The 25,049-nt window shown below is 42.0% G+C and overlaps 2 protein-coding genes across 5 annotated transcripts in view; one reads left to right on the top strand and one right to left on the bottom strand.

Annotated features, from left to right (window-relative positions):
* Nucleotides 1-5,621, bottom strand: part of KLHL18 (Kelch like family member 18) — a 38,977-nt gene extending 33,356 nt beyond the window's left edge. The window contains exons 1-6 of the mRNA XM_084589775.1: nucleotides 5,472-5,621; nucleotides 4,996-5,128; nucleotides 4,783-4,913; nucleotides 4,576-4,716; nucleotides 4,271-4,469; nucleotides 2,489-2,786 (exon numbers count right to left, since the gene is read on the bottom strand). Coding sequence (XP_084445901.1) covers nucleotides 2,489-2,786; nucleotides 4,271-4,469; nucleotides 4,576-4,716; nucleotides 4,783-4,913; nucleotides 4,996-5,106 — 880 coding nt within the window. The 5' untranslated portion in view covers nucleotides 5,107-5,128; nucleotides 5,472-5,621. The remainder of the gene's footprint in view (nucleotides 1-2,488; nucleotides 2,787-4,270; nucleotides 4,470-4,575; nucleotides 4,717-4,782; nucleotides 4,914-4,995; nucleotides 5,129-5,471) is intronic.
* A 263-nt stretch (nucleotides 5,622-5,884) lies between these two features.
* The window catches only part of SPoCk (secretory pathway calcium atpase), a 110,340-nt gene continuing 91,175 nt past the window's right edge, over nucleotides 5,885-25,049 (top strand). For 2 of the 4 annotated variants that reach the window (XM_084589771.1, XM_084589773.1), the window contains exons 1-7: nucleotides 5,885-6,151; nucleotides 13,072-13,323; nucleotides 14,287-14,376; nucleotides 21,176-21,211; nucleotides 22,464-22,525; nucleotides 23,492-23,600; nucleotides 24,434-24,586. In XM_084589771.1, the coding sequence (XP_084445897.1) occupies nucleotides 6,068-6,151; nucleotides 13,072-13,323; nucleotides 14,287-14,376; nucleotides 21,176-21,211; nucleotides 22,464-22,525; nucleotides 23,492-23,600; nucleotides 24,434-24,586 (786 nt within the window). In that variant the 5' untranslated portion in view covers nucleotides 5,885-6,067. The other 2 variants (XM_084589772.1, XM_084589774.1) reach the window with 2 other exon arrangements.

Below are 25,049 nucleotides of genomic sequence, written 5' to 3'. Positions count from 1 at the left end.
ATCACCGTGCTTTTCGCCTTCATCGAAAAGCGGCCAGTGCAGCCGAGATTTGATCCCGCATCCTTGGGCACAGCAGTCCAGCGCCCTTACCGACCACCATGGCGGGCCATGTGAAAAGTGATCGAAGAAGAGTGCCATCAGAAAAAGTACACCTGCAAGGACACAGTGTGCTGCTCAATACAGGAAATGGCTGACCAAACCGAAGTCCAATATACTGCAGAACTTTCCTATACTTCTGCATAATTTTTAAGGGGGCAACACGTGTGTGTGCTCTACTCAAATTCAATATATCCAGGTCCAACTGTATTCCAACTGTATAAATTAAATAAATAGTTTTCACACTACTTAATCATGCACACCAGCTTCAATATATATTTCCCAAAAAGCAAGAGTCGCCTTGCCAGCTAAATTTTGTGCAGATCAATATGATGGGGCTTCTAAGTACTCATGCTTAACTCTTTCAAGTCCATCCCCTAGGCCATAGTGCAAAAATGCGGTACAGTTTTGTACAAGCAGTAACATCTACCGCCATCTGACATAAGTTTCAGTTTTGGCCTGGCTTGCTTTTTCTCTCAGCAGGCAGCGATGCATTAGAGATTTTGAATCAAAGCACGGTGGCAGTTGAGCTAGTGCAATGGCAAGAGATGCATGTCGAGGCACAAAGAGAAACTGCTTAGCGGCTTCGGCTTGGAATTTTTTTAGTGTACCGGTAGCGAAGAGAGGACTTTGGAAGCTCCGGCTTCAGCTTGGAGAGTGGTACAGGTTCACAAAGACCTGAACTGTTTACTACTGGCCAAAGGTGAGCAAATTTTCAGTTTCCACTCGCTCTGGAGGAGATGCGCATGATAGCTAGATGTCCGCACTATTTTATTTCTATTCGATAGGGTTTCTACAAACTGCAGTAAAGATAGCCTATCGTCAGTGCAAAAGCTTGTAGAGTTTTTGCTAAGACAGGAACCTGCTGTGCACCCGGGCAAAGGTGTGGCTGTGGCACCCAGAAATTGATTAGCGAAATTTATGACCGCCCTTGACTTTTTTCTTGTGGCAAATGATACAAGATATTGGTGAAAACATAAATAAATATGCCTAAACAAAGGTATTAGCTTCTCAATCTTGATGATGCCAAGCAAGCTCACACTCTTCCACCGCCCCTGCAGAAAACCCGCCCTACTAGCTGCAAAAGATTTTGAAATGAAAACTCCGCAAACTGTGCTAGGAATGGAAAAAAAATCTAGGTTAAAACTACTGTTTCTTGTAAGTGCAAAGTAAATTTGTCTCAATACTTCCCGAAACTGTTTCCATGAGTGGCATAAACACCAGGTGCAGAAAAAAAATAGTAAACAAGCCTGCCAAATATTTTTTTGCCTCAAAAAGAGGAAATGACCACATTTTGCTCAGTAATTTCTTATTATGGTTTTTGAGTGCCACAGTCAAGCGGTTGCAACTTTGTTTTTGCTTGATTTGAGACTTTTTTTTACTACTTAAATTCAGATGTAGAATTTTTTTTTTTTTTTCTGTGAAAGCCCATTTATTTAGCCACATTTCAATATGTGCTGTAAAAAAAAAGGTAGTGCATATATTTTCGAACACCTACCAGAATTGTGCTTGTTTACGACCCCACAACAGTTTTAACATAAAAAAAAAAGCCTGTAGAGGCAATCCAAGATAGGAAAAAAGGCAACTTATAGCACATTTTGTATATTCTGGAATTATATTTATCGCAGTTTTTTACTCACATTAAGTGTTTGCAAAGTTCTAAATATTCTTTTAGAAAATTTTTAGATTCAAGATTAAAAAAAAGATGTTTGTACACTGTTAAAGGGCCCCTGAAATGCTATTTGGAGTAAAATTCTAATGCAAGCAATTCATACAGGTGGTCTTTGCGAGTATTCGATTCAGATGTGAAAGCTTTCCGTGGAGCCGATAATTTTCAAACAATTTTTAATAAGAGGTTCTGGCGACTGCTCGCCGCCGATTTGGGCAACACATCGCCGCGTGCAAGCCGCGCCTGTTCATTGCACGATCCCAAGTTAGGCGAGCGGGACGGGGCGTGATCGGGCGCCGTTGCGACTTTTTCTTTTTTTGCTCTGCCCCGGCGTCGATAGAGTTGAGGGGAGAGAGGAGAGCATTATTTTTGATTGCCCATATCTTCGGCGTTAATGAAGCTAGCTTAAAAATGTTTGCTTTGCAGAGAGGATTGATTGGATACCTAATTCTAGTGTGCATATTTTAATTCTAGTTAATAGCTTTTCATGGGCCCTTTAAGGCATTTAAATTTTTGTTTGTAAAAGCCTATTTATTAAACTGCATTTTGGTATATGATATATTAAGACAGTGTGAAAACTTCATTTATTTAAAATTATTTCTTATGCCCATCAGAGCTGGCCATTTTTTCCGCAGTCCCAAAAGGGTTAAAAAATCGGATCTATCAGGGAGATAGATGCTTTGTCTCCTGTATATTTTTGCTGCACTTTCAGGAGTGCCTGACCTGCTTTGGTGAGACCGCCGACAGCGTATATGTGGCCTGCCACATCAGGGCAGCAGCGTGGCCGGGTGCGGAATCCCTGAAGCAGTGGCCGGCGCTCTGGCATGAGCAGGTAGTCACGTGCCTCATCTAGGAGGTCACGACAGCGATGGCAGCCACGCACCAGGGGCTCTGCAGCAACTCGATCAGTCAGAAACTGAGGGCTCAGTAATGGAAGCCGCACATGCGCAAGAATATCTGGCAGCAGGGGACCCCGGCCTTCACGATCATGAAGCACCCATGACATCACTGCTTCAAACACCTGAAACAGGGCACAAAGAGTCTGCATGTTTTCATGGCTCCATGCACTCGGTGCAGTGGACAAGCTGCACTACAGAATCAGCAACGCAACTAACTGCTGCGCTACGACTGGTTGCAAACATAGGCAGCCAGTCATAGCAAGACCTGCTGCCTAAACCATACCTGCAGTCGGTACTTGACAGGCTTCAGTAACAAGAAACCTAAACTCCACATAGAAGTTCACTAAGGTTGAAAAGAAAATACTGCCACAAACATTGCATGATGGATGAAATTCACATTTTCTCTGATAGTTCCATGTGACGACTGCCCTAAGCACAGTGTAAACAAGTACTGTTAATGCATGCACCCAAATGGTTGCAGATTCAATGAGATGACTCCATAGACAATTTCTTCCTCGGCACAGATACATCAACACCTCTGGACAATGCTGAAAAGCCACATCAGGTGGTAATTATGGTTGCCTTTTGAGATTCACAAACAAACAAGGTGGAAGACACGCAATGTAGTTGCATGATGAAATCAATTCAAATAAGTGGGGGCACGTTACAAGATGCAAAGAAATAAGACAGCTCTGACTATCAATCGCACCTCAATTGGAGAGGCCACCGAAAATACAGTTATGGCCAATGACACGATTGACAAAAGCACAGCAAGACACAGCAAAATGAAAGCCCAAAATACATCTCTACAGAAGAATTCTGCACACACTCTGCCTCATTTTCTGCACAGACACAAAAATTCATCATGCAAGACGACGGCAGGCATCACAATGCTGCATCAAGGAAGCACTTGTAGCCGTCAAACTGAAAAATGCAAAGCACTTAGGGCTGTACTTATAACAAGAAAATTAAATGTGTTTAATTTTTTTTTGTTTCTAGACTCACTTGTTTACCCGTTTATTTTTTTCCTCTTCATAATGTGGTGTCCCATCTGCATGCTGTACCATACTCTCCCGCCAAAATATTTTTTTCCGATTAAGTAGTTCTCAGGTAACTGGGCATTAATTGGGTTGTTGCCACGTCATGCGACAGAGAACCACCCGAGGTCGGGAACTGAATGGCCTTGACGATAAGAACATCACCTGGCATGCATTGGCCTCAACATTTTCAACACAGACGGTAGACCTACCCATTGAAAATGCAGTGGATCTACCAAGTTTCTTTGAACCATAACAGTGAAGTTCAAAATACACGAGCTGTGCGCTACCTTAATAAGCAAAGCAGTGAAAACTTTATGCAACTACATGACCAGCCGCTATGTCGAAAAGCACCACTGCATGGCAGCCTGTGTGATAGCTTCATGTAACAAGAGCAAGGAAGAACAAGGAAAGTCAGCAAGTGCATCTTGATGTGTACTTTTCATTTTTCACTCAATTCATTGGCTCACATGGCTTTATTACGTTTCACATTGATGCGTCACAACCGCCTAACACTTTGCTTAGAGCAAAGCCTTTCGGTCCCCTCTAAACAAATTCATTAATTGTACCTGCTCTTCTGACACAACGTAGAGTTGGTTCCACCCAATGATTTCAACAGCATCTTCCAGGGGTAAGGCAAGAAACTCAAATGATTGACAAACGTCCAGGAAATGCATTTGGATAAATTTGTTGGTGGCCTCCACCAAGGCAGGGCAACCAAGGGTGTCCGCAAATGAACGTATGCCCAAGACATTGTTAGGATGCAGCCTGCACAAGGACAGAGAAGGAACAAAACGAGGTTACTAACAGGGTTGCAAGAACGCCGCATATACGTGTCCGCGGCTAAAACTACGACCCCGTCGCTGATGTTTACCTTTTAACCAGAAACTCGGAACAGGCCTCCCTGACCTTCATCAGCTGCAGAAATGACGAACCTACAAGCAATGACTGCACGTTTGCCGCTGTGATGTTTACTTTGCCGCTGTACGCGAAATTGATGAGAGCTTCCAGCGCCCTGAAATACATGACTTGCGTTAGAGAAATATAAACTCTGACACAAGGAAGCAATAAGTAGACTTACGAGGCCTCAATGCCGTGAATGGTGATCTCCGTTTGTTTGCTCTCCACCATATCATGTGTGAACATAGCGTAAAAGTAAGGAATTGTAGACGCGAGAACAATCCGATGTGCTGTGAAGATTTCGCCGTCAACCTGAGCGCATCAAAAAAAGATTATCCTTAAAACATATAGGTACAAATCATAAAACTCAACAATTAATATAAAGGCACTTTACCTTCAGAGTTATGTCGCACAGCTTCCCTTGCCTTCGAATTTCTTCAATGAGCCCAAAGCTTGAAGCTGGTAAGTCACTTTGAGAGAACATGTAACATTCATCCGCCGCCATATTCGCGAATTAAGTCGCGCATCTGCGGGCGTAGAAAGTTTGAGAAGTCTTGTACATAGCTGCGAATGATCTGCGACCAACGTAACTCCGTAGACAGCTGCCAGCAATCATTTTGTGTTTCACCGTGTCATGTGTCATTCTGCTGCACCAACTATATGCGTAAGTCGAACTACATATTGGCCTTGCATGCATGTAAAACAGCTCTCAAATGGTGAATCGAGCGGCAGGCCGCGAAACCAGCAAAGGAACAGGTCCGACGTTCGATTGGTTTGATCATGCAATTCGAGACATGCAATCTTTTCCGGCAACAGTTCTGAATTCAGACCATCCAAACCGAAAGATTGGCGCCATGCAGAAATACGCACACTTTTGCAATCCGCTGCTGCCGCAAACTAGAAAAAAAAAATAATAATAACGAAAAGGTGGAATAAAAACACCGGTAAGAAGACAGTGCGTTCTAGAAAATAACTGCAAGCATTTCTCAGTGCCTGTTATGAAAGTAAGAAAAAAAAAAAAAAAAAACAGAGAGCGAGAGAGAGATGAGAGAGACTTTGCAGTCTGGTCTTTCTACCACGGTACAGGGGTACAGACACTTGTGACCGTGTTTTGCTGTCTGGCGCGTGAAAATGTGCGTCAGTCTGAACGAAATGTGCACTTTTTTTTTTTTTTTTTTTTCGGGAGGGTAACCTAGCGACCAAACGCGCGCGACAGCAAATCGCTCTGCGTAGTTCTGCTTTCTGTTTGCGGCTTTTATACCACAAGTCGAAGCCGTGGTCAGAGCCCTGTGTCAATGCACAGCAGTGCCATCTCGGCGCTACTGGGTTTGAACGCTATGCCGAAACCGTGTGCAGTGCGTCTCGGCCTCTCGGTGAAGCGCATTGGCTCCTGTCAACACTTTCGATTCACGCACACCGTATATTTGTAGCAAAAAAAAAAATAATAAAACCGCTGCAAATCCAGTATGAAGACAACGTACGAAAAGCTGCCTACCGAAGTTCATCACCAGGGATCGCCAACGAGGCAAAACACTCAGAACAGCCACTCGGTGAGCTGATAAAATGCCGTTTTATTATACTTGCACTTCTTTCCGTTTCCTCTGTTTCTTTTTATGTTTGTGTTTCGTAGCCCTGTCGTGCTTGTCCGGCTGTGCTACGTCATGTCCTCTGCAGAATGCCTAATTGGTTGCTACCTCGCTGCACGGTGGCACGGTGGCTGAATAAAAACGGCCGGTGTGTTCTGTCGTCTCTGCTGCGCGGTGTCTCGACGGCACTACTTCCAGTAGAAAGAACGCACTCTCAGGCGTTTATGCAGTACGGTGCCCTTAAATAGTGGCGAATGATGAGAGATGAAACATTTTCGGCGTGTCCTCAGTTGGACACTATAGTGGCATCTGCGAACTGAAAGCTACTTGGTGTGAACCGTGCAGCCAGCCCGGCACAGGTAAAAGAAGACCACTTCAGTGCTCGTGCGCGCACGTGCCAGCGATGTATGCACTTGTTAGCCGGTGCTGTGAGCTGCGAGCTCTTTGCTTTGCTTTTTTCTCTGCCGAAGACAACGCTGCATAGAAAGAAGACTATGAAATGCGCAGGCACTATTGATCCCTAGATATATCCATACATAGTTCTCGAACATCTTGCCTGAAATTCAGCTGTTAACTTTTTAAGTGGTCCGAATTTCTTTTCTTCCTATCTGGATGTTAGCATGAGCGAATCATTGGCAGAGATTTCTTTTCGCAAGCGAAAAATCGTGCCGCGCGGGCGTGCTGCTAGCCTTCGTTTGCTCCAAGGAACCACATTGATCCGCAAGGTAAGCTGGTGTAAATATAGACACCGGCTTGCGGCAACGAGCTTGATAGAGGAAAGCGTAGTCGATGAGCCAGTTAGTGACAAAAGCGCTATCGATTCAGTCTGGGAGGCGTGCAGCGATCGTTCGGTTTTACTCGCGTACGTTCGCGGCCTCATTCCCACACTGCCATGTTCTGGCAGTCACCGTTCTTGACTATCTTGACCCACTCACTGGCTTGCATCATCCGTTCACCGGCAGTGACTCGAAGTGTGTAGTCGTTTACCTCAAGCTGGCATGCCCATGCAGAAAAGCAGCAACGAAGTCATTTTCAAACTTGGGTGTTTCCCTGTGTAATAGTCAGTCAGTTATCTTTATAGTTACTCAATTATCTTTGGGTGTTTCCCTGTGTAATAGTTGCTCAGTTACCTTTCATTAACTGTGCAACCTTGAGCAGCTTTATTTTTGTCTAAACATTATGGGCTGCATAGGGCTTAACACTTGCCTGTGATTGTGGTTGGAAACTAATGGAAGAGGGTTTTGCTGCTTTTCTGGTTCATTCTTTAGCTTGACTGCTACAGATTTGAGAACTTGTAATAGCTTATACATTTGGCCATTGTGACAATACCACACTGCTTGTTGCATGTGTCGTCTTGTCACATACTGTTGGCACGACAGTGTAAATAGTTTGCATCTCATGTGAAAGCTGTCATAATAGTGAACGATGCATATCTCTTTGGCAGTGCAGGCCAATGCAGGTTTTTATAAGCAGATTATAGAAATGCACATATTCTCACAGTGCTTCTAGTTCTTCACCATGGTGGCTACTGTGACATTGATGCAACCTTTGTATACTGTTTAATTTTACCAAGTTTACAAGGAAACCTGTGACATGAATTTGCTGTGGCCATATGCTGCATATGTAACCATAGCTTTTAGTAAGAAGGGCATTTCATTGCAGTTGCCTTGAATATATTAGGAGCTGCAGAGGAACACATTGGAATAGTAGCTTCATGTGCAGTTGTATAGGCAACCTGACCTGAAGTTTGCTATGTCGATTGCAGTGCCGTAGCACACAGCCTAGTGAGAGGAACAAGCAGGTGTTGCGGCACCCACAGTGCTTTCCCTCACCACCTGTCTACGCTTGTAGGCATGAGCTAACATGCTCTATTGGAGCTACACATGGTGTGCTTCGGGTACTGGGGCCATGTCAGTAAATGAGGGGCAGGAATGTTAACCAAATGGGCGTTAGTAGTGTTATAGTCTCGCATATTTAATGACTCAAGTGGTTGACAGTGCCAGTTCTTAGGCACACAATATGGCAATTTCTCTGCCATCTGTAGACTACAGGTTGCCTATATTCTTGTTATTTTTTGAAATGAGGGCAAGCTGTACTCAATACAAGCCATAGTTTGTAGGCCTGTTTGGGATCACAATGCACTTGAACATGTGGCAATAGTTATGAATGTGCTTGAATTAAAAAAAAAAGAAATGGCTGTTCATGTGCCAGGGTAGAAATGTGTATTTGTTTTAGGCTACTTTTTTTTTTGTGCCAGGGTTTTTCCCCAGTTTTTATAAAAAAGCAAGTGAAGTGCCCAGCCATACGGGGGTGGCTTTTGGTGTTTTTGTGGTAATGATTGGTTTCACTGCTTTGAAAAATCAAGTAGCCACCTCTTCATTTTTGGAAAGGTTGTAGCTTGGAATTTCGCTAAAGTATGTGCCTAAGCAATCCTCTGTTTAACATTTTTTTTTTTTGTAACATTGAGCCTAAAATAACCTGGTCTTTATGCAAGCATTACCAGGCACTTGCATTGTGCCAGCTTACATACTTAAAAAGATCACAGTATTAGGTGGTTAATTTCTGGGCACTAGTGGCATTTCAGTGAACCTAAAACATAGAAACGGCAGTGTTGAACATGAAGAAAATTTAAACTTGAGTTCACCTTTCTAAGGAAATAATTTGTTTTTGCAATCAGCATGTGTTATAATTTGTGTAGCATTTCAAAGACACTTTCTGTCATGCAAATTAGAAGCTGTGTTCATGATAGCAGCTCTGCCATACATTTCTCTCATTATCATTGTGCCTGCAGAGTGAAACTGCTCATTAATTTTGAGTTGTGTTGAGCTCATTCGTGAAATACCTGCCTCTGTTGCCCAGTTGTTACGGCGCCCTGATAATAAACACAAGGTTGCATTTTCAACCCCATCCATGGCCGCTGCATTTTGATGAAGGCAAAATGTAAAAATGGTCAATAAACAACCATAAGGGCTGTAAATCTAATCTGAAGTCTGCCACTTTTTCTGCCTCGTGGTCCACATTTGGCACATGAGAAACAGTTACATGCGTTGAACATGTAATCACATATGGAAATGTGCTGCTCATTCTGCTCATTAACATGTTTTTGTGAATTGCTGTGATGACTTCATCTCAGTTGTTACATTCCAGTTGTTCTTTAATGCAATATTTTATTTTCATCGTTTTACAAACGTCTATTGCTCTGTTAAAATTATTTTTCGTATAATGTGCTTTTTAATATTTTATTTGTAATAGTGTAAGAATTTTGGTGTGGTACAGAATTTTTATAACTGCACTTTTTTGTGCATTTTGATGCATTAGTGTCAAAGCCCCCATTTTGCAGAAAACCTGGCGTTGCTGGTGTTGTGAGTGAAAACATTGGCTGTGGTTTAGCTCTGGTTAAACCTGGTAAAGTAGCGAGAGCTAGATACCCATGGCTATGCTTAGGTTTCACTTGAAAGTGAGACACACGGTTTACGTAACGGCTTGAACTTTATTGTTAAAACCAATGAAGACTCTCCGGTGGTCAGTATAGTGAGACTTCGTTTCTCTTTTGTCCATAGCATGATTTAAATCAGCAGAGTTTTGCTGAATAATTAAGTCTAAACTGCTTCCCATTGTGTGGTGGTAGTCAATTGTAGTTTGCTCAACTACAGTTGAAATTGTTCTTGGGTGGCTTGAAGAAACGTCGGGTCGTCGATCGGGTTGGGTCGGGTGCCACAGGGAGAACATTTGACCACTAAAGTGCGATGAGGCGAAAGCGTCTGTTGCGCGGTGGTCTTAAGCCCTCCGCTACGGCACTCTTGTTTTCTATTTTCACTCCCACCTTCCTCCTTTTCCTTACGACTTGGTTAAGGTGTCCGCAGAGAATTGTGACTGATACTGCACCTTTTCTTTACTGTAAACCAGTTTGAAATGCTGCTGATACCTGCTGCACTGAATCTGCTTCTATATGCTGTGTGGTGTGACGCCTGAATCGAACGCCCGGCTGGGTGAACTTCGCCTGGTGACGTCATCACTAGTCGGGACATCATGACCGGATGTGACGTCATTATGATGCCACTTCTGGTTATTAGACATGACCGGATGTGACGTCATGATGTCACAGCCTATGACATGGCTATGTGATGATGCCATAGCCAATCATTGTCATTACTTATGACTATTTAATCATGACTAATTAGTTGTAGTTAGTAACTAGTTAGTCATTAGTTAGTAATGCGGCGCCGCCAGCTGTGCTGTTATCATCCCCACGCTAGAGAAGGAGAATTAAGATGTACTGCTCACGATCCCGGGCGTGGCACAGTTGGTAAAGTGCTTAATTAAGATGTACTGCTCACGATCCCGGGCGTGGCACAGTTGGTGAAGTGCTTGGCTGGGGATCCGAGGGATGGAAGTTCGATTCCTGCTGGAGTCTGGCCCTGCATTGCCGCCAGCTGTGGTGGTTGCTAGGCAACGGCTCAAGGTCAGTGCGACCACGGCCATGGTGCGACCACGATGAAAGTGCAATCACGGCGAAGTGGCTGGCGTAGTGTAGCTGGTTGGTTTGGTTTACGCAGTTTAACTTCCCAAAGCGACTGTGCAAGATAAGAAAGGCACAATAAGGGTTTGATGATTAAGCAAGTAGCAAGGTGCATACACTGGTGCAGACAAAAGTAAACGGAGCACGCTGTTGCCTTCTGAGAGCTTTCACGCGTTGCCGCAATGAAACTTGCAGCTGTGGTATGTGTTGAGATACCAATAGGACAGATTTATTCCAGGCAAACACTACACGAGCATTAGACATGTGTCAGCTGCAGCGAGCGTCGCGGGAGCACGCAGCAGCACAGTCAAGCTAGCCAGCCTAGGCGCTGCACGTGGCTAGCTACTGCCTACATCATCTCCCCTGACAGAAAAGCAATCTTGGGAGGAATGATGCAACGGCCATATATGGTGGGCTGGGGGGAGGCGTCATTGCAGGTTTGTTTGTGAATTTCTCAGAGACTTGTCTGTGTCACCATACAGAGATGTCTCTTATACGATGTCTTCGTTGTCTCCCTTTTCTTCCTCCTGGCATTTGTTCTGGTAGTGTGCCTCGGTCTCCAGGTGTTTTAGCTTGCACTCGAGGTTCTTGAAGAGGACAATGCTGCAATACTTGCAGGACATGTCCAGGCCTTCTCTCGATGGCGGCCGCGGAGGGGTGACAACTGACGCTGTGGCCCTCGTTGATGCTTCGCTAACATCTGTTTAGCTAAGGGTTTTCACCTTCTTGCGGTGCCTGGCACTTTGAAGGTGGTGGTCCATGTAGGGCACGGGGCCAGTGAATTGCATGCAGCATTCATTCCAGGAAAGCCATTTCAAAGACATATTTGTGATTGCACTGATGAATGTTAGCATCTGCAAGTCTTTGATGGTGTGCTTGCTGAGTAAGGGAGTGTGGACATCTTTCAGCACATAGACATGTTGGAACTTTCACGTCCACGGTAGGCGAGCTGAAGACGAGCTAGGCCTTTAGCTGCAAGATGTCTCCCATCAGGACCGTAGAGCTGTCGAGGAGCACATGACAACGAAGGCTGATGTCGGAGCTTGCTAAAAGTCGTAGTTGGTAGGACAGAGTCGGCGGCGCCTGTGTCGATCTTGAATTTGACAGGTTGACCTTGCATGAGGATCGTTGTCTCCCATGTCGACTTATCGAAGGATGAGACAGTTCCGAGAAATGCACCTTCGCTGTTAGGTCCTGATGCTTCAGTAGTGTCCACCCGGCGTGACATGCAGACAGACGCGTAGTGGCCCTTCTCGTGGCAGCCCTTGCATACCTTTGACTGCGCTGGGCATAGCGAACGCGGGTGTTGGCCTTTTGTACACCAGTGACACAAAGTCGAAACTTCGTATGTGGCGGATGTGGCCTTGATTCAAAGTGCTCTTGACCGTCGTTGACATGAGTAGCACATGTGGGATGCCTGACGTGCTGTCTGCCTAAAGCAATTTTGTTGACAGTCAGCGTTTTGGGGTGAAGCTCCGCTTGTTGCTGATGTACGCTTTCGACCTGCCTCAAGTTGTAGTCCCGCTGACAATTTCTGATCTTAAATGTAGAATCTGACAGCCTTCCTGGTTAGCTCAGTTGGTAGAGCAACTGCCCGAGTAGCCCCAGGTTCGAACCTCGGAGCAAGACAGACTTTAACTCCGAAGTTTCTGAGAAAGCTGTATAGCTTTCCTTTGTCGCAGTATGGCTGCACTTAGCTGAATATCAGCGATTTATTGCATCCTTATTAATGCTTAGTTTTGTTAGCAAGTGACTCAAACTTCTTTTCACCAGTGTAAAACTTCTGCCATGAACATGGGTTGTTTGTTCTCTTAGCTGAACGAAACAGCTTTTTTTTTTTTCTTAAACATTTCACCGTGATGTTGCACCATGCTAATTACTGGTTTGTTGGTTTGGGGGGGTGTAACATCCCAAAAGTGACTCAAGCATGAGCATTTGGCTAATCTAGCAGCTATGAAAAAATTTTTTCAGAACTTTTTCTTAACATAGGGCATGGATTCTTTGAAGATGTTTCTTTTGGTTTACTGGCTTGCATTGTATACACTAAAAGAAAATTGTTAAACAATTTTGGATTTTCATAATTAAAGCATTCCACTGTTGTATTTTCAGTGCCCATTGAGAGATATTGTAAATTTAGTGTAACTTCTGAAAATGACACATGGGCAATGAGGGATGCTTTAGTAGTGGGCTGTGAATGAATTAGACCGCCTGGAATTCTTTAATGGGCGCATTCATCGCATAGCGCACGGGCATTATTCGTGGCTTTGTGCTGATGCCAACTACTACTGCTATGCTAAGGGCTGATAATAAACAAGGTTGTGCCCAGAGCCATATGTGACTCTAAAAATTGTGCTGCCACATGTAGGAGGCTGGTGGAGGCAGTGCCTCCGACTCTGACAACGACTCGGAGGCATTGTCATTGGCCCAGGGGGCGGCTGAGGGCATGCGTACTGAGGAGGCCTGCCAGCTGCCCTTCGAAGTGGTGGCTGAGCGGCTGGGCACAGACTTGCGTCGGGGCCTGTCCTGGAATGAAGCCCACCGCCGCCTCCTCACTGTTGGGGCCAATGAGTTTGAGGTGCGCCAGGAAGAGCCACTGTGTAAGAAGTACCTCGACCAGGTGAGTGCACTTTCTTGGTGGCTTGGATGGTTGCTGAGTTCAGAGGTAGCAACTTTGGTGGCTGCCATGTCGAGCTTATCTAATGTTGCAGGACATGAGTGTGCTTTGAAAAAACAGCCTACAAGCAGTGGCAATTGATGACTTTGCCATTGATTAGAGTAGCGTACGTACAGTGGATGTTGGGTTTTATTTGGTTTATGGTGTTCACCGTCCTAAATCGAGGGACTCTGTAATGGAAGGTTCTGGATTATTGCAACCACCTGGAGTTCTTTAACATGCAGTTATGGTGTACAGTTGTGGGCTTTTTTTTTCTACCTCCTTGTTATCACAAGAAGGGTGTTTGTTAGTGTTAGTGTTAGTCCACCTTTGGGGTTCATCAAAGCAGATTTTGCATTGGTGAAATGTTTGTATCTAACAACCTTAGGTTGAAGGGTAATCTGCCAGTCTGAACCCCCTAAATATTTCGGTCTGTGTAGTCTCTACGTAGACTATCATTGGAGAGGTTGGTGGGGTTGCAGTGTGGCGTGCAAATTTATTCTTTTTTAATTTTGTATGTGGATCTCATGGCTCTCTCATGTAGGTAGCTTTTTGTGCTAGTTACTGAATTCCTTAGTAATCAGTTTATTTTATACAAGTTTATTTTGAGCAACTTACACAAGCAGCGTATTAGATTTTTCTTTATATTTAACAATACTTATTTGTTGGACATACTTTATGCATCCTGTCCTTAGACGTGAGTTCATACTAGATGGCCTCGTGGGAATTTCCAAATTGAACCAATTTGCATGCACTAAATAAATTTGTTAAATTCGCCTAAGGTGTTGGAGGAATCTGCTATATAACTACTTCATCTATTACTATATAGCTCTAGTATACTATAGCTGTTTGTATAGGTTAATATGTTTGTATATATTTTTCGTCATGGTGCTGGTGATGAGTGTAGCTTTCTTTTTCTCTCTGCAGTTCAAGAACCCACTCATTGTTCTCCTTTTGGCATCTGCTGTTGTCAGTGTCTGCATGCAACAATTTGATGATGCATTCAGCATTACTGCTGTAAGTGAAATTCCTCTATGGTATGGTCATTTGGGAATTAACAACCAAAATTTTCTGTTTAATAGCTGGCTTTTTAATTTATAATGATAATATTTGTGCATGAGCTGCTTTGGTCTGTTTTGATGATCATTTAGACATTGTTAGTAACAATGCCAGCAGGATAGTGCAATCTAAGCGAGATTTGATGTGAGAGGTGACTTTTTTAGCAAGGAAAAGTAATCTGGAGTTTCTTTGCATGCTGGGTATTGGAACATTTCTGTAGATTCCTAGCAAATTTATTGTCATGCCATCATATTCTTTTCAAAATAGTGTCTTTGGTAGGGTGATGTAGGGGCAAACTCTGTGCTAGAAATACAAAAGCAAATAACCTTTCAGAAAGGCTGCGTATCAGCACGTCAGTGCTTCAGAAAGATTTTGAGAACGGTCGCTAAGGAGCGTTTGCAGTGTCAGATACATTGACATTATTATTTTTTTCCCCTCATCACAGATACGAGAACTATGTGACCTGTGCTCTTTGCTTGACTTACAGTGTCTCTTAGAGGAAAGCCATAGCAGCTGCTGCATATTAAGCACACAACTGTTGTCCTTTTATTTCTTTCTAGTCTCAAAAACTGTGTGTACAGCTGGCGCACATGTCTTGCTGTCATCACAATAGGGGTGTCTTTTTCTTTTGTTACTTATACTGGTAACATCAGTTGTTTTTTTGTTTCAACATATTAATTTTTTATAGGGGTGACTCTTGCTGTCAAGAAGTTAAGCAGTTGATGGAAAACTCGCTCTTGCAGAGACAATGCATCATGGACATTTATTGCAGTCTTAATATTTGTACTATTTTTATGGTTTCCTTACTTTGTAGTTTTGTGACTCTCTTTGTAGTTGAAGGCAGATGGTATTACTCAGCATTTCAGCACTTGAAATATTAAGTTGAATATAATTTTGTTCTTCCGTGCGTATGCTGCATGCTTTGTAATAGCTTGGGCTTGCCTCTCATGCTTCACGTGCACATACACATGTTCACGTACATGTGCATGTCTGCACTAATGTGTGCAGTGCATTCACAATGTGAGCCTTCTTCAAAAATTAAGAATTGCACAAAGAAGAAGCCTATGACAGATATGTTTTGGCTTGAAGTAACAAGCAATGCTTCAGGTTATTGCTTAGCTGGAACTCGTCAGCCGTTTCCAGCACCATGTGTATCTGTCTTCTGGCTGAAGGCAGCACAGATTAATCTTGCAGATGTCACAGCTAGCTTTTGGCCTTTTGAAAGCTGAAATCGCTTTTTGGCCTGTTTTGTAATTTCCTTCACTTCAGTTAGCTGGTGAACTGAACGAAACTGACATGACTAATTATACTTCATATCATTTACTTCAGCTTTGTATGACACCACGGAAGCTCTTGTGTGAGCAGTGAAAGTGAAATAATACCTGATACGTATTTCATTATGTGCAGCTCCAACCAGCTTGTTAATGCATATCTGTTTATTGCATTTGTCTAGCACATTATAAAACACGTTAAATGCTCACAATTCAAGTGTTAACCAAAGTAATTGTGTAAGTCAAATTTGGATTTAGGCCTACTCTTTTATTGTCAAAAATCCCATGTACTTCAGCACCTTTTTTTGTCTAATGAGAAGGCTTCAACTTTCATCTTTTTAATCTCTAACTTTTCACTTTTGTTATGAGAGTTCAGCTTTTTAATGCTTTATGTGTATATTTGCGGGGTTAATTTGTAGGCTGTGTGCCAGGGACCTCAGACTCAATTTGCTATGTGGCTCGCATTGACTTATCTTGTCTACCACAGGTTATTATGTGGAAAGGAGAGGGGTAGGGGAGGAAATAGGAAAAATCTGTGGAGCCCTCATGTCATGCACTATTTAAATCTAGTTACCTGAGTCATAGCAGGAGTCAAATAGGGACCTTTAGCTAGGGACAGTGCTGTAGTAAGAGTCTATTGCCCCTTGATTTCCATGCAAGGTAATGCGTAATGACTTATTGGCTAATATAAAGCATGCATAGCAGTGAACAGGTGCATTTGAAATGTAAAAGGAACTGAGGTGCTACTGGCATGAAACTTTCGAAACAAAATCTTAGAGCCAGTGGGTAGCACGTTTGAAATTTCTGGTGCATAAATGAAAATGCAAATGGGGCACTTCAGCTGCGGCCCTTCCTGCGGGGAAGACGTGACCATCCTTTATGAGGTGGGAATTATTGCTGTTCCCACATCACATGCACTGTCATTTCTTATACCTGAGGTTCTTTATGATTTGAAAGTCAATGTTTTTTTAATGCATTTGAAGTCAAAATTAGTGTGCACTTTCTGCTGATATGCTGTTTATTTACGCCTATAATTTTTTGTTTTTTTATGGATGCACACATATACAGAGGCGGACAAAATTATTATTGAGAACACTTTAGTGTTTTGAAGTATTAGGTGCATTTTTCAAAGAAAATGTGTATCATTTTTCGATTGATATGAGAGTGCGGTAGCAGTATGTGCTAGCATGTGTATAAATTGTAATCTTTGCTGGGTAAAGCATGAGAAGCACCTGATCAATGAAGCATGCTCTATATTATTATAGCTGGCACAGTATGTGCTTGTTGGTGCATGCATTCTGAATTTGGTCAAAATGGCAGTTTGAAGGGCTCTTTTCATTGCGCTGGAGTGACAGCTTTGGAACCCATTTTCTTGATTAGGCTTTGAAAAACTGCAATGCACGCTTGCACTGTGCAGTAAAACATCATCATCTTCATGTTCCAGCTGCAACACAGTCTCTCACTGTGCAGTGCACATTGTCGTCTTCATGAACTTCAATCTACGTAAAAGGTTAAAAAAAAAAAAGGAAAAAAGCCAAAGAAGTAAACACAAAAACTGAAATGAAAAAAAAAGACAAAAATAATACTTATTAAAAAAAGTTAAGAAAACTGATCAGGAGTCAAACAAGTAAAAGTGAACTTGTGCACATGGAAAAGCAATGAAACACAGAATGAGCTCATAAGGGAACTAGGCCTGAAACTCTCAATGCTTCCACATTTTTGCACGTAACAAAACATAACAAATGTTTAGCTCCTTCAGCCGACAGGTGTACAAACTAAACAACCTTAGCATTGCAAAATTCGAATTGACACTTTTTTTTTTATGAAAGCTTGCTTTTCCTGGTTGTGTTGCATGCAGATGTTGTGATAGCAGTTTTGATTTTTTTATTTTGGTGGTTTGTGTGTGTGCTTTTGACCTCGCGTCCTGGCAGCAAGCATGAAAGGTCTGGTTATGTACTGCACTCACCTTCCTTTTCACCTGCATTGCCCTGATTATGGGTGCTGCAGCTGCCTTGGCTTGTGCATATGTGCCATGGCTGTGGTTTTAGCTTTAGGGCATGTGAGGGGACCACTCCTCCCAAAATACACATGTGAGGTGCTTTGGAGTGAAGATGCATCATTTTAACAGTATTTTTGTGCATGTGAACTGCATGGTAGCAGCCACATTTGCTAGTCCACTTACTCCAAAGGGGCCAAAAATATCTATTCATAGTTATTTTTTTGGGCAACTGAATTTGTGACCATAATCAGTCATTTTTATTCATAATACTTTGAGTTTTTGCTACTTCGGGAGACATTAGTTCAGTGCATCTGCAACTGAGCATTCATCGACCTTTCATTTGGTTGATGATTTATTCACAAGGAGAGAAGATAAAAAAGAAATGCAATTAATAGTTACTAGGACTGGCAAAAATTTTACTAGATTAGGGTCTTTACTATGTCAGTTGTTGGCGATGACATGGTCCTGACGATGCTGTTTGGTAATTAAATGGCTACTTACTAAACACACCTTGTTGCTTTATGAAAAAAAATTCTGAGACACCTTCCATATCTTCTTTATCCTCTCTTCATGCATTTTTTTCAGTTATAAGATTTTTGTTTACATCTTGTGGAAGTACCTCTTAAGCATGAGGGCAACGTGGCTACGAATAGAACAGAGTTGGATTTGATGTGAAAACCAACACCTTGCATGAACGCAGTGTAATCTTTCGCTGTTTCTGTCTTTTAAAAGGCAATAGATGAGAAATGCACATGGCAGTCAAGAGCTGCAAAACTGCACGTGCCACGCCTCCAGTGTTCTTGCAACCACTGCCTCGTGCTTTGTGTTGCACAGTTCTGCGAATGTTTAGCATTTCTTCCCTTTCCTATTTCTCGCTGCACTACTAGGTAGCACCCTTGCGGTGATGTCATTTTGTGGGAAGTTGTCATCGCGGCCAGACAACTTTGCTATATATAACCGACTTTTACCAAAAATTTCTTTACTATAAGGGGCGAAAAATGTAAAGTATTCTACGGAAGGCGAACTGGGACTTCAGTTTTACTTTAATATATCTGAGTTTTCTATGCGGGGTTCTGCTGTATTCTGGTTCAACCGGATTAGTTTGTGAATTATGATGTCAGGAATCCTCGTATTCCAGCACATAGCATTTTCCATGGAATAGATGTAATGATGTTTATGGACTACTTTCATAGTATTTCATTAGCTTCTTTCTCCCTTTTTAAGAAAGAATTGAATTTACACCTCAAGTAATTTTTTGACATCAGATTCTGTTTAAAATGCCTAGACCCTGTCCATAAATATTGGTCTACGTTTATCATTTTGTACTTATAGAATGTCTTCAATAGCCAGCCTTTATGTGGGCCTGCCTTAGAAAATGAAAGAACTGCACTATCATGTACATACACCCTTAAAATCTGTGCTGAGCCAAAACATCTCTGGTATTCCATTGTTGCGAAATGTCCATCCAGAATACTCCTCAACCCTTGGCCATTGCTTTTGCACTTCAAAGAAAAATGTCATGACTTGGACATAATGAGTCAGATGCCAAGTATTGCCTGAGGACAGGAATCACTCCTGCCATTGTATTTTCACCTTGCACTAGCACAATTTCAGAAAACACACACACCACATGAGCACACATTTAAAGAATACCTGGCTGTAATGGGAAAATATAAAAATAACACTGCATTCTATACAGATGGCTCCAAAACTGAAGACTATTTTGGAAGTGCGATGGTACAGAGAAAACAATACGACTGCCTCAGTGGGCATCAGCTTTTGCTGCTGATTGTTACACTGTTTGTGTTGCTGTGGAGAAAATAATGGATGAAAGCATCCAAAATAGCATGATTTATATTTAATTATTTACAAAATACTGCAGTCACTAAGGAGGATGGGCTTGAAATCACGAAAAAAGCAGCACTTCAAAAATCGACACAATATAGGGCTATACTTGTTTAGACCTCATTGGCAATGGCTTAGTTTTAGGGGTTATTGGTGCTACATTGGTAGTGAACTGGGATGGTGGTGCCGAGTTTGTTCGGTTGATGCCGGCGTTACGATGAGCGCGTTAAAAGTATGAGGAGGGATCGAGACCAGGTTTGTTGTGCAATAAAAGAGAAATAAATCCAAACCTAAGCTTTATTCTTCAATGTTCAAATTGTTCAGTTTTATTAATTTGCATTAAATTGCTTGGGAAAATTATTTAAGCATCCTCACTGTATTAAACTCTTGAAATACTGTTGAACCACTTGTTGGAAGCTTAATAAACTTCACTTCACTTCACTTTATTACCTTAAAGACCCCACATTGGGGGTAATACATAAGGGGTGGGAGTACAAACATTGATTGAATATGATTGCCTACATGATATTTATGAAGTGCATATTTAAACTGTTTACAAAACTTGATGGGCAGGTGATGGCATCAACGTCGTGGGGAAGGCCATTCCAGTCTTTTGCAGTGCAAAGAAAGAATGATGAAGAAAAAGTGACGGTGCGGGCGCGCTGGCATGAAACTACTAGTGGATGGCCGGTGCGATGAGATATGCGAGCTGGCGGTGTGATGTAGGGTGGTTGGCCGAGGGAGCTGTAAAAAAACTTATGGAACAGATTAAGAGAAGCAATGCGACGACGATGAGTAAGAGTTGATAAACCTGATTGCCGTTTAAGTGACGATACACTGATGTCATACACAACATAGTAAGGGCCACAACACAAAAATTTACTATAAAATTCTGCTGGATCTCTAGTCATGTTAGGATTAAGGACAATGAGAGAGGAGATGCATGCACTGCATAGACAAGAACCATGGAAATAAAATATGAACATGTCACACAGGGATTGCAGAACAATAGAGTACAGCAAACTAAGAGCTAAGTGGAAGGCTGCTTGGGAAAATGAAACTGCAAATTTTAATTCTGTAAAGCCCATGTTAAAAGAATGGAAATCATGTCTATATTGAGAGCACTTGTTCGAAATGAGGTGCAGAGAGCAAGCTATTGGGCCAGTTGGTGCATTTGAAATTGTAACGAAATGGGAGTGCCAGCAAATACAAAAAGCGCATGTCTTTGTATTTGCTGGTACTCTCATTTTGTTTGTTTCTTCGAAGCAATTTCATATTGTCTACTTATAGAACACACACATCTTGTGCACAATTTCCTACTAAAAAAGAAAGGCAAACTTGTGTGTGAAATATGTGGTGATGAGCTCATAGTAAATTCGCATGCACAAAACTTGGAAGTATACTGTGAAAAACATTTTACAATCAGTACATACCATTTCATCCACTTTCAGGCGAACATGCACTTGTTGATTTTTCATGTTTTTACATTTCTCAAGAAAGCCAATTTTTTTAAAGTCCAACTATAGGCATCAAAGCGTCTAACCTTGTGTTTGGCGCATGATAGCCATAGTTGCTTATGTGTCATAAAACCTCATATAATTGACTTTCTTTTTTTTTCTCACTCTAATTTTTCTTCTCACAGGCTATAATCATTGTGGTGACAGTTGCCTTTGTCCAGGTTAGTACTTTGCCTTATAAATTATTTTTGGTGCTTAACTTGGTTTTCTGTTTCATTGATTTATAGCCATGGTTATAGCATTTATGAAAAGCTGCAGGCCTCTTCGCATGAATTAGCATGTTTGATGCTGCTTACAAGTATTGATTGTAGATCGTAATGCTCTTGAATCTTCACCAAAACTGGCTTCACTTCAGATCTGTATTCCCATCGAACCTATCAGCTGATTTGGCAGAAATCATACAACTGCAGGCAGGAAGCATACTTCGTGCAGTATGATTTCTGTGAGAATCGTACTGCCTGCTGACTTTGTTGGTATCATCTAGTATTAGGTAATGTTGTACTGGCAATCATGATGTCAGTAAATAAAAAAAATTCATACACAACCCAGTGTAAAAGAGGCATCCAAAAACAAGACTGAATAGTTTAGACTGGCACTTACTTTTCAGTTTCATGTGACATGGTCATGACAGTGAGTGGTTCAACTGAAAGAGCTGTAGGAGCAAGTGTCTTCCATCTAATTCCAGGGCATTCATAACACTGAACTCTTGCTGGCTTCGAAAACAAAAGTTCGAAACCTCTTTTTGTAACAAAAATGTCTCTAGCTGTTTGACAAGTGGGAACTGCTTTTGTATGCTATTGTATCTTCCAAATCATTGTGCTTGCATTTTTAATGAACAGGTGACAAAAGTCATAAAATGTGTGAGCAGTTAAAGGTAGCATCTGTTGTCAATTGTGACTGCAAATTCAATTGCGGTTGTTCTTTTTTTACTTTTTATTCTTGTCGTGCTTATGAAAGAGAAGTCATGGTATAGGTTTTATGTCGCATGAAAGGTTTAGTAATCAGTTTAATTTACTGTGGTATCATGTCCTTGTTTTTTTTTGTTTTTTTTTTTTCATATGGGCTAGCTTAGTTATGTTTCAGGAATGGCAAAACATACATGTTATGGTTGGTGACACATAACAATCTATGTGGCCCTTAACAGTGTAAAGTAAGGTTAAATAATCTGAGTTCACTTCTTCTCTGTAATTATTTTCTGAGGTGTCCCCCTGGAAAATATTCAGTATAGGCATGAAATAGTGAGAGATGCTTTGTATGTGTACATACTTGTAGTATCTGTGTAGACTGCAGCACTTAAAACAATTTTAGACAGTAGGAGTCGCTGAGAGTTCATTTCTTTTAGGAAACAAATGAAGGAAGTGGTTAGAAATAACTGCATCTTCCATGTTTTTTTTTTTTTTACTCCCAATGCAGGAATATCGTTCAGAAAAGTCACTTGAAGAGTTGAATAAATTAGTGCCCCCATCCTGCCACTGGTGAGTAGAATTTATGCTTTGTGTCATGTAATGTGATGCCAATTTTCGCTCGAGTCCGGCCATGGTCGTGTTTAGTTGGGATGCTCGGTGTATTGCAAAATGAAGTAAAACCAGCATCTGTTGTCAGTTGGCAGCAGGCACTGGCGAGCAGTGGCGATGTTTACCTACCCTTCAAGTAATTCTTTCAGTATTTCTTCAGTATCAGGACGGATTAATTTCAACACTTCCACATAGGAGCAGTTTGCACACAAAAATGCATTGTAGACAATTTGAACACACTGCAGGGGCATGGCAGGACCAGAAGACAGCGTGAATCACTTTTAATAGTGCTATAATCGATAACCTGCAAAAGGCAGAAGAGTAGGTTTTTAGGCCATATGCCTATTCTTGTTCCTCTGTGTCCACTGAAGACTGTTCCCTTTGGGGCTGCTTTAAATGTGAGTCTGATGAGATCACATGGTGGCTAGGTGGCATTTCAGGCTTGATGTCTGGAGGAAATGGACGGTCGAAAGGACAAGGCACTAAAGATGACGATGCTGCCAGAAGGCACATGTCAATTTCTGATTCATTTACAAGAGTCATTGTTGTGGCAGAACTGGTTAAAAAACATGGGCAAGGCAGAGGAGTAGCTTGTTAGACCACATGCTTGAAACAAAAACGGCACAAATGGGGTAAGGACATGTTTCAAACAAGACTACGAACCAACTAGCCCAAACCAAAGTACTTCTAGACTACATGCCTATGCTGGTTTCGTCATGCTGACATTTCACTGTGTCAGTAAATGTTGTGCGTTCTTAATATATAGTAGTACTTTGAACAAAAGGAAAAAGTACTGTAAAACATTTTCGCATAGCAGTATCAAATATGTAGATAGGGTGGTCAGTCTTTTTTTTTTTTTCCAAGGTACTTGCAGTTCTTCTGCCATCTTCCTTTGCGCATACTTTTTTTTTTGTCTTTTTTCCCCAGTTTAAGAGGTGGCCAAGCAGAAACATTTCTTGCAAAGAATCTCGTACCTGGGGATATTGTCATTCTGAATGTTGGAGATCGTGTGCCAGCTGACATCAGATTATTCAGTGTAAGTATTATAAATAGATCATTCACTAGGCTTTCCCACGCTACATACTGCCTAATAGTGTGTTTAATTTCACAACTATTTAGCTTCTTCTACAGCAAGTAATCATATGTATGTACTGTAAACTGCTGCAGAGTCAGAGTCCTGATCAGCATTTTGCAGTATTGTAGCAGAACTTTGGTGAATAGCTGACACAGATTTGGAAGTTCTGCCAGATTGTGCTATGAGCTGCAATAAATTAGCCAGATGTTATGATGCTTGGGTATTTGCTTCATGCACTTATTGAGAGGCCCTGCCAAGGTGGCGCAGTGGTTACGGCACTCAACTACTGTTCCCAAGGGTGCGGGATCAAATCCCGACCTCAGCGGCCGCTTTTCGGAAAGATGGAGGCGAAAAGCAAGGCGCCCATCTGCTGTACGATGTCAGTGCACGTTAAAGAACCCCAGGTGGTCGAAATTTCCGGAGTCCTCCACTATGGCATCTCTCATAGCCTAAGTCGCTTTGGGACATTAAACCCCACAGACCAGACCAGACTTATTGAGAGGATTTTGATGTGTTCCGATGAAAATTGGGAAGTTTTTCTATGCTTTTTGTAACTATAAAAAAAAAATGTACTCCACAGTAACCTCATTGATTGGAGTGCTTGTGTACCCGGTCTCTTTTATCAAGGCAGTGTCTTTGGGATCATGCATGCTTCCAAATGATTGCTCAGAAATTTTGCGATCATTGATTGACAGCATGCTATGCTGAGCTTTTGATGTATGTCTGAGCTTTTGTGACATTTGCAACAGTGCCAAACAACCTGGTGAAGTGTTTTGCTTTAACATACCATGCAGGCTGTCGACCTTATGATTGATGAGAGCAGTTTCACTGGTGAAACTGAGCCAGCAGCTAAGATGACTGCACCACTGGAGAAAGCAGGCAATGGCATTGCCTCCAAGCGCAACCTTGCCTTTATGGGCACCCTTGTTCGCTATGGTAATGGCAGGGTCAGTATGAGTTTCAACCTTCGGTTGCGTTCATTTCATGCAAGTTTTGAGCCATTTCGCTCAAGCTCACCAATTTATATATTGAAGAAATATGAGCATTTGTGTACGCGGTTGAGGGATGTAATCTTATAATGGTAGAACAACCATCTTTTGGCAAGAGCTAAGTCATTTAATACTGTTGTGCTTTTCAGTATGTCCAAAATTTCTCACGTTTTGCTACAGTATGTTTGGCATTGATTAAAATTTTTACTGTTTTATACTTATCATCATGTTTATATATGTGAGAATCTGCATGTTTATTGGTCAGTCCATTTACAATTCAGCCTGGTAACTCTGGGGCTTTTTCAGCATTCACATATTCAATGAAACCTTTACTTTTACGCCCTAATCCACCCTACTGAAATGGGGAACTGTGTGGAAATTCCTTCCTGTGCAAATAGATTTTAAAATATTCCAGTGCTGT

Source organism: Amblyomma maculatum, chromosome 1 (genome assembly GCF_055883805.1).
Source record: "Amblyomma maculatum isolate TAMU_Amacu chromosome 1, ASM5588380v1, whole genome shotgun sequence".
Taxonomy (NCBI): Eukaryota; Metazoa; Arthropoda; class Arachnida; order Ixodida; family Ixodidae; genus Amblyomma; species Amblyomma maculatum.
The sequence above is the reverse complement of the archived record's forward strand: the minus strand, read 5'-3'. Positions and strand labels throughout refer to the sequence as shown.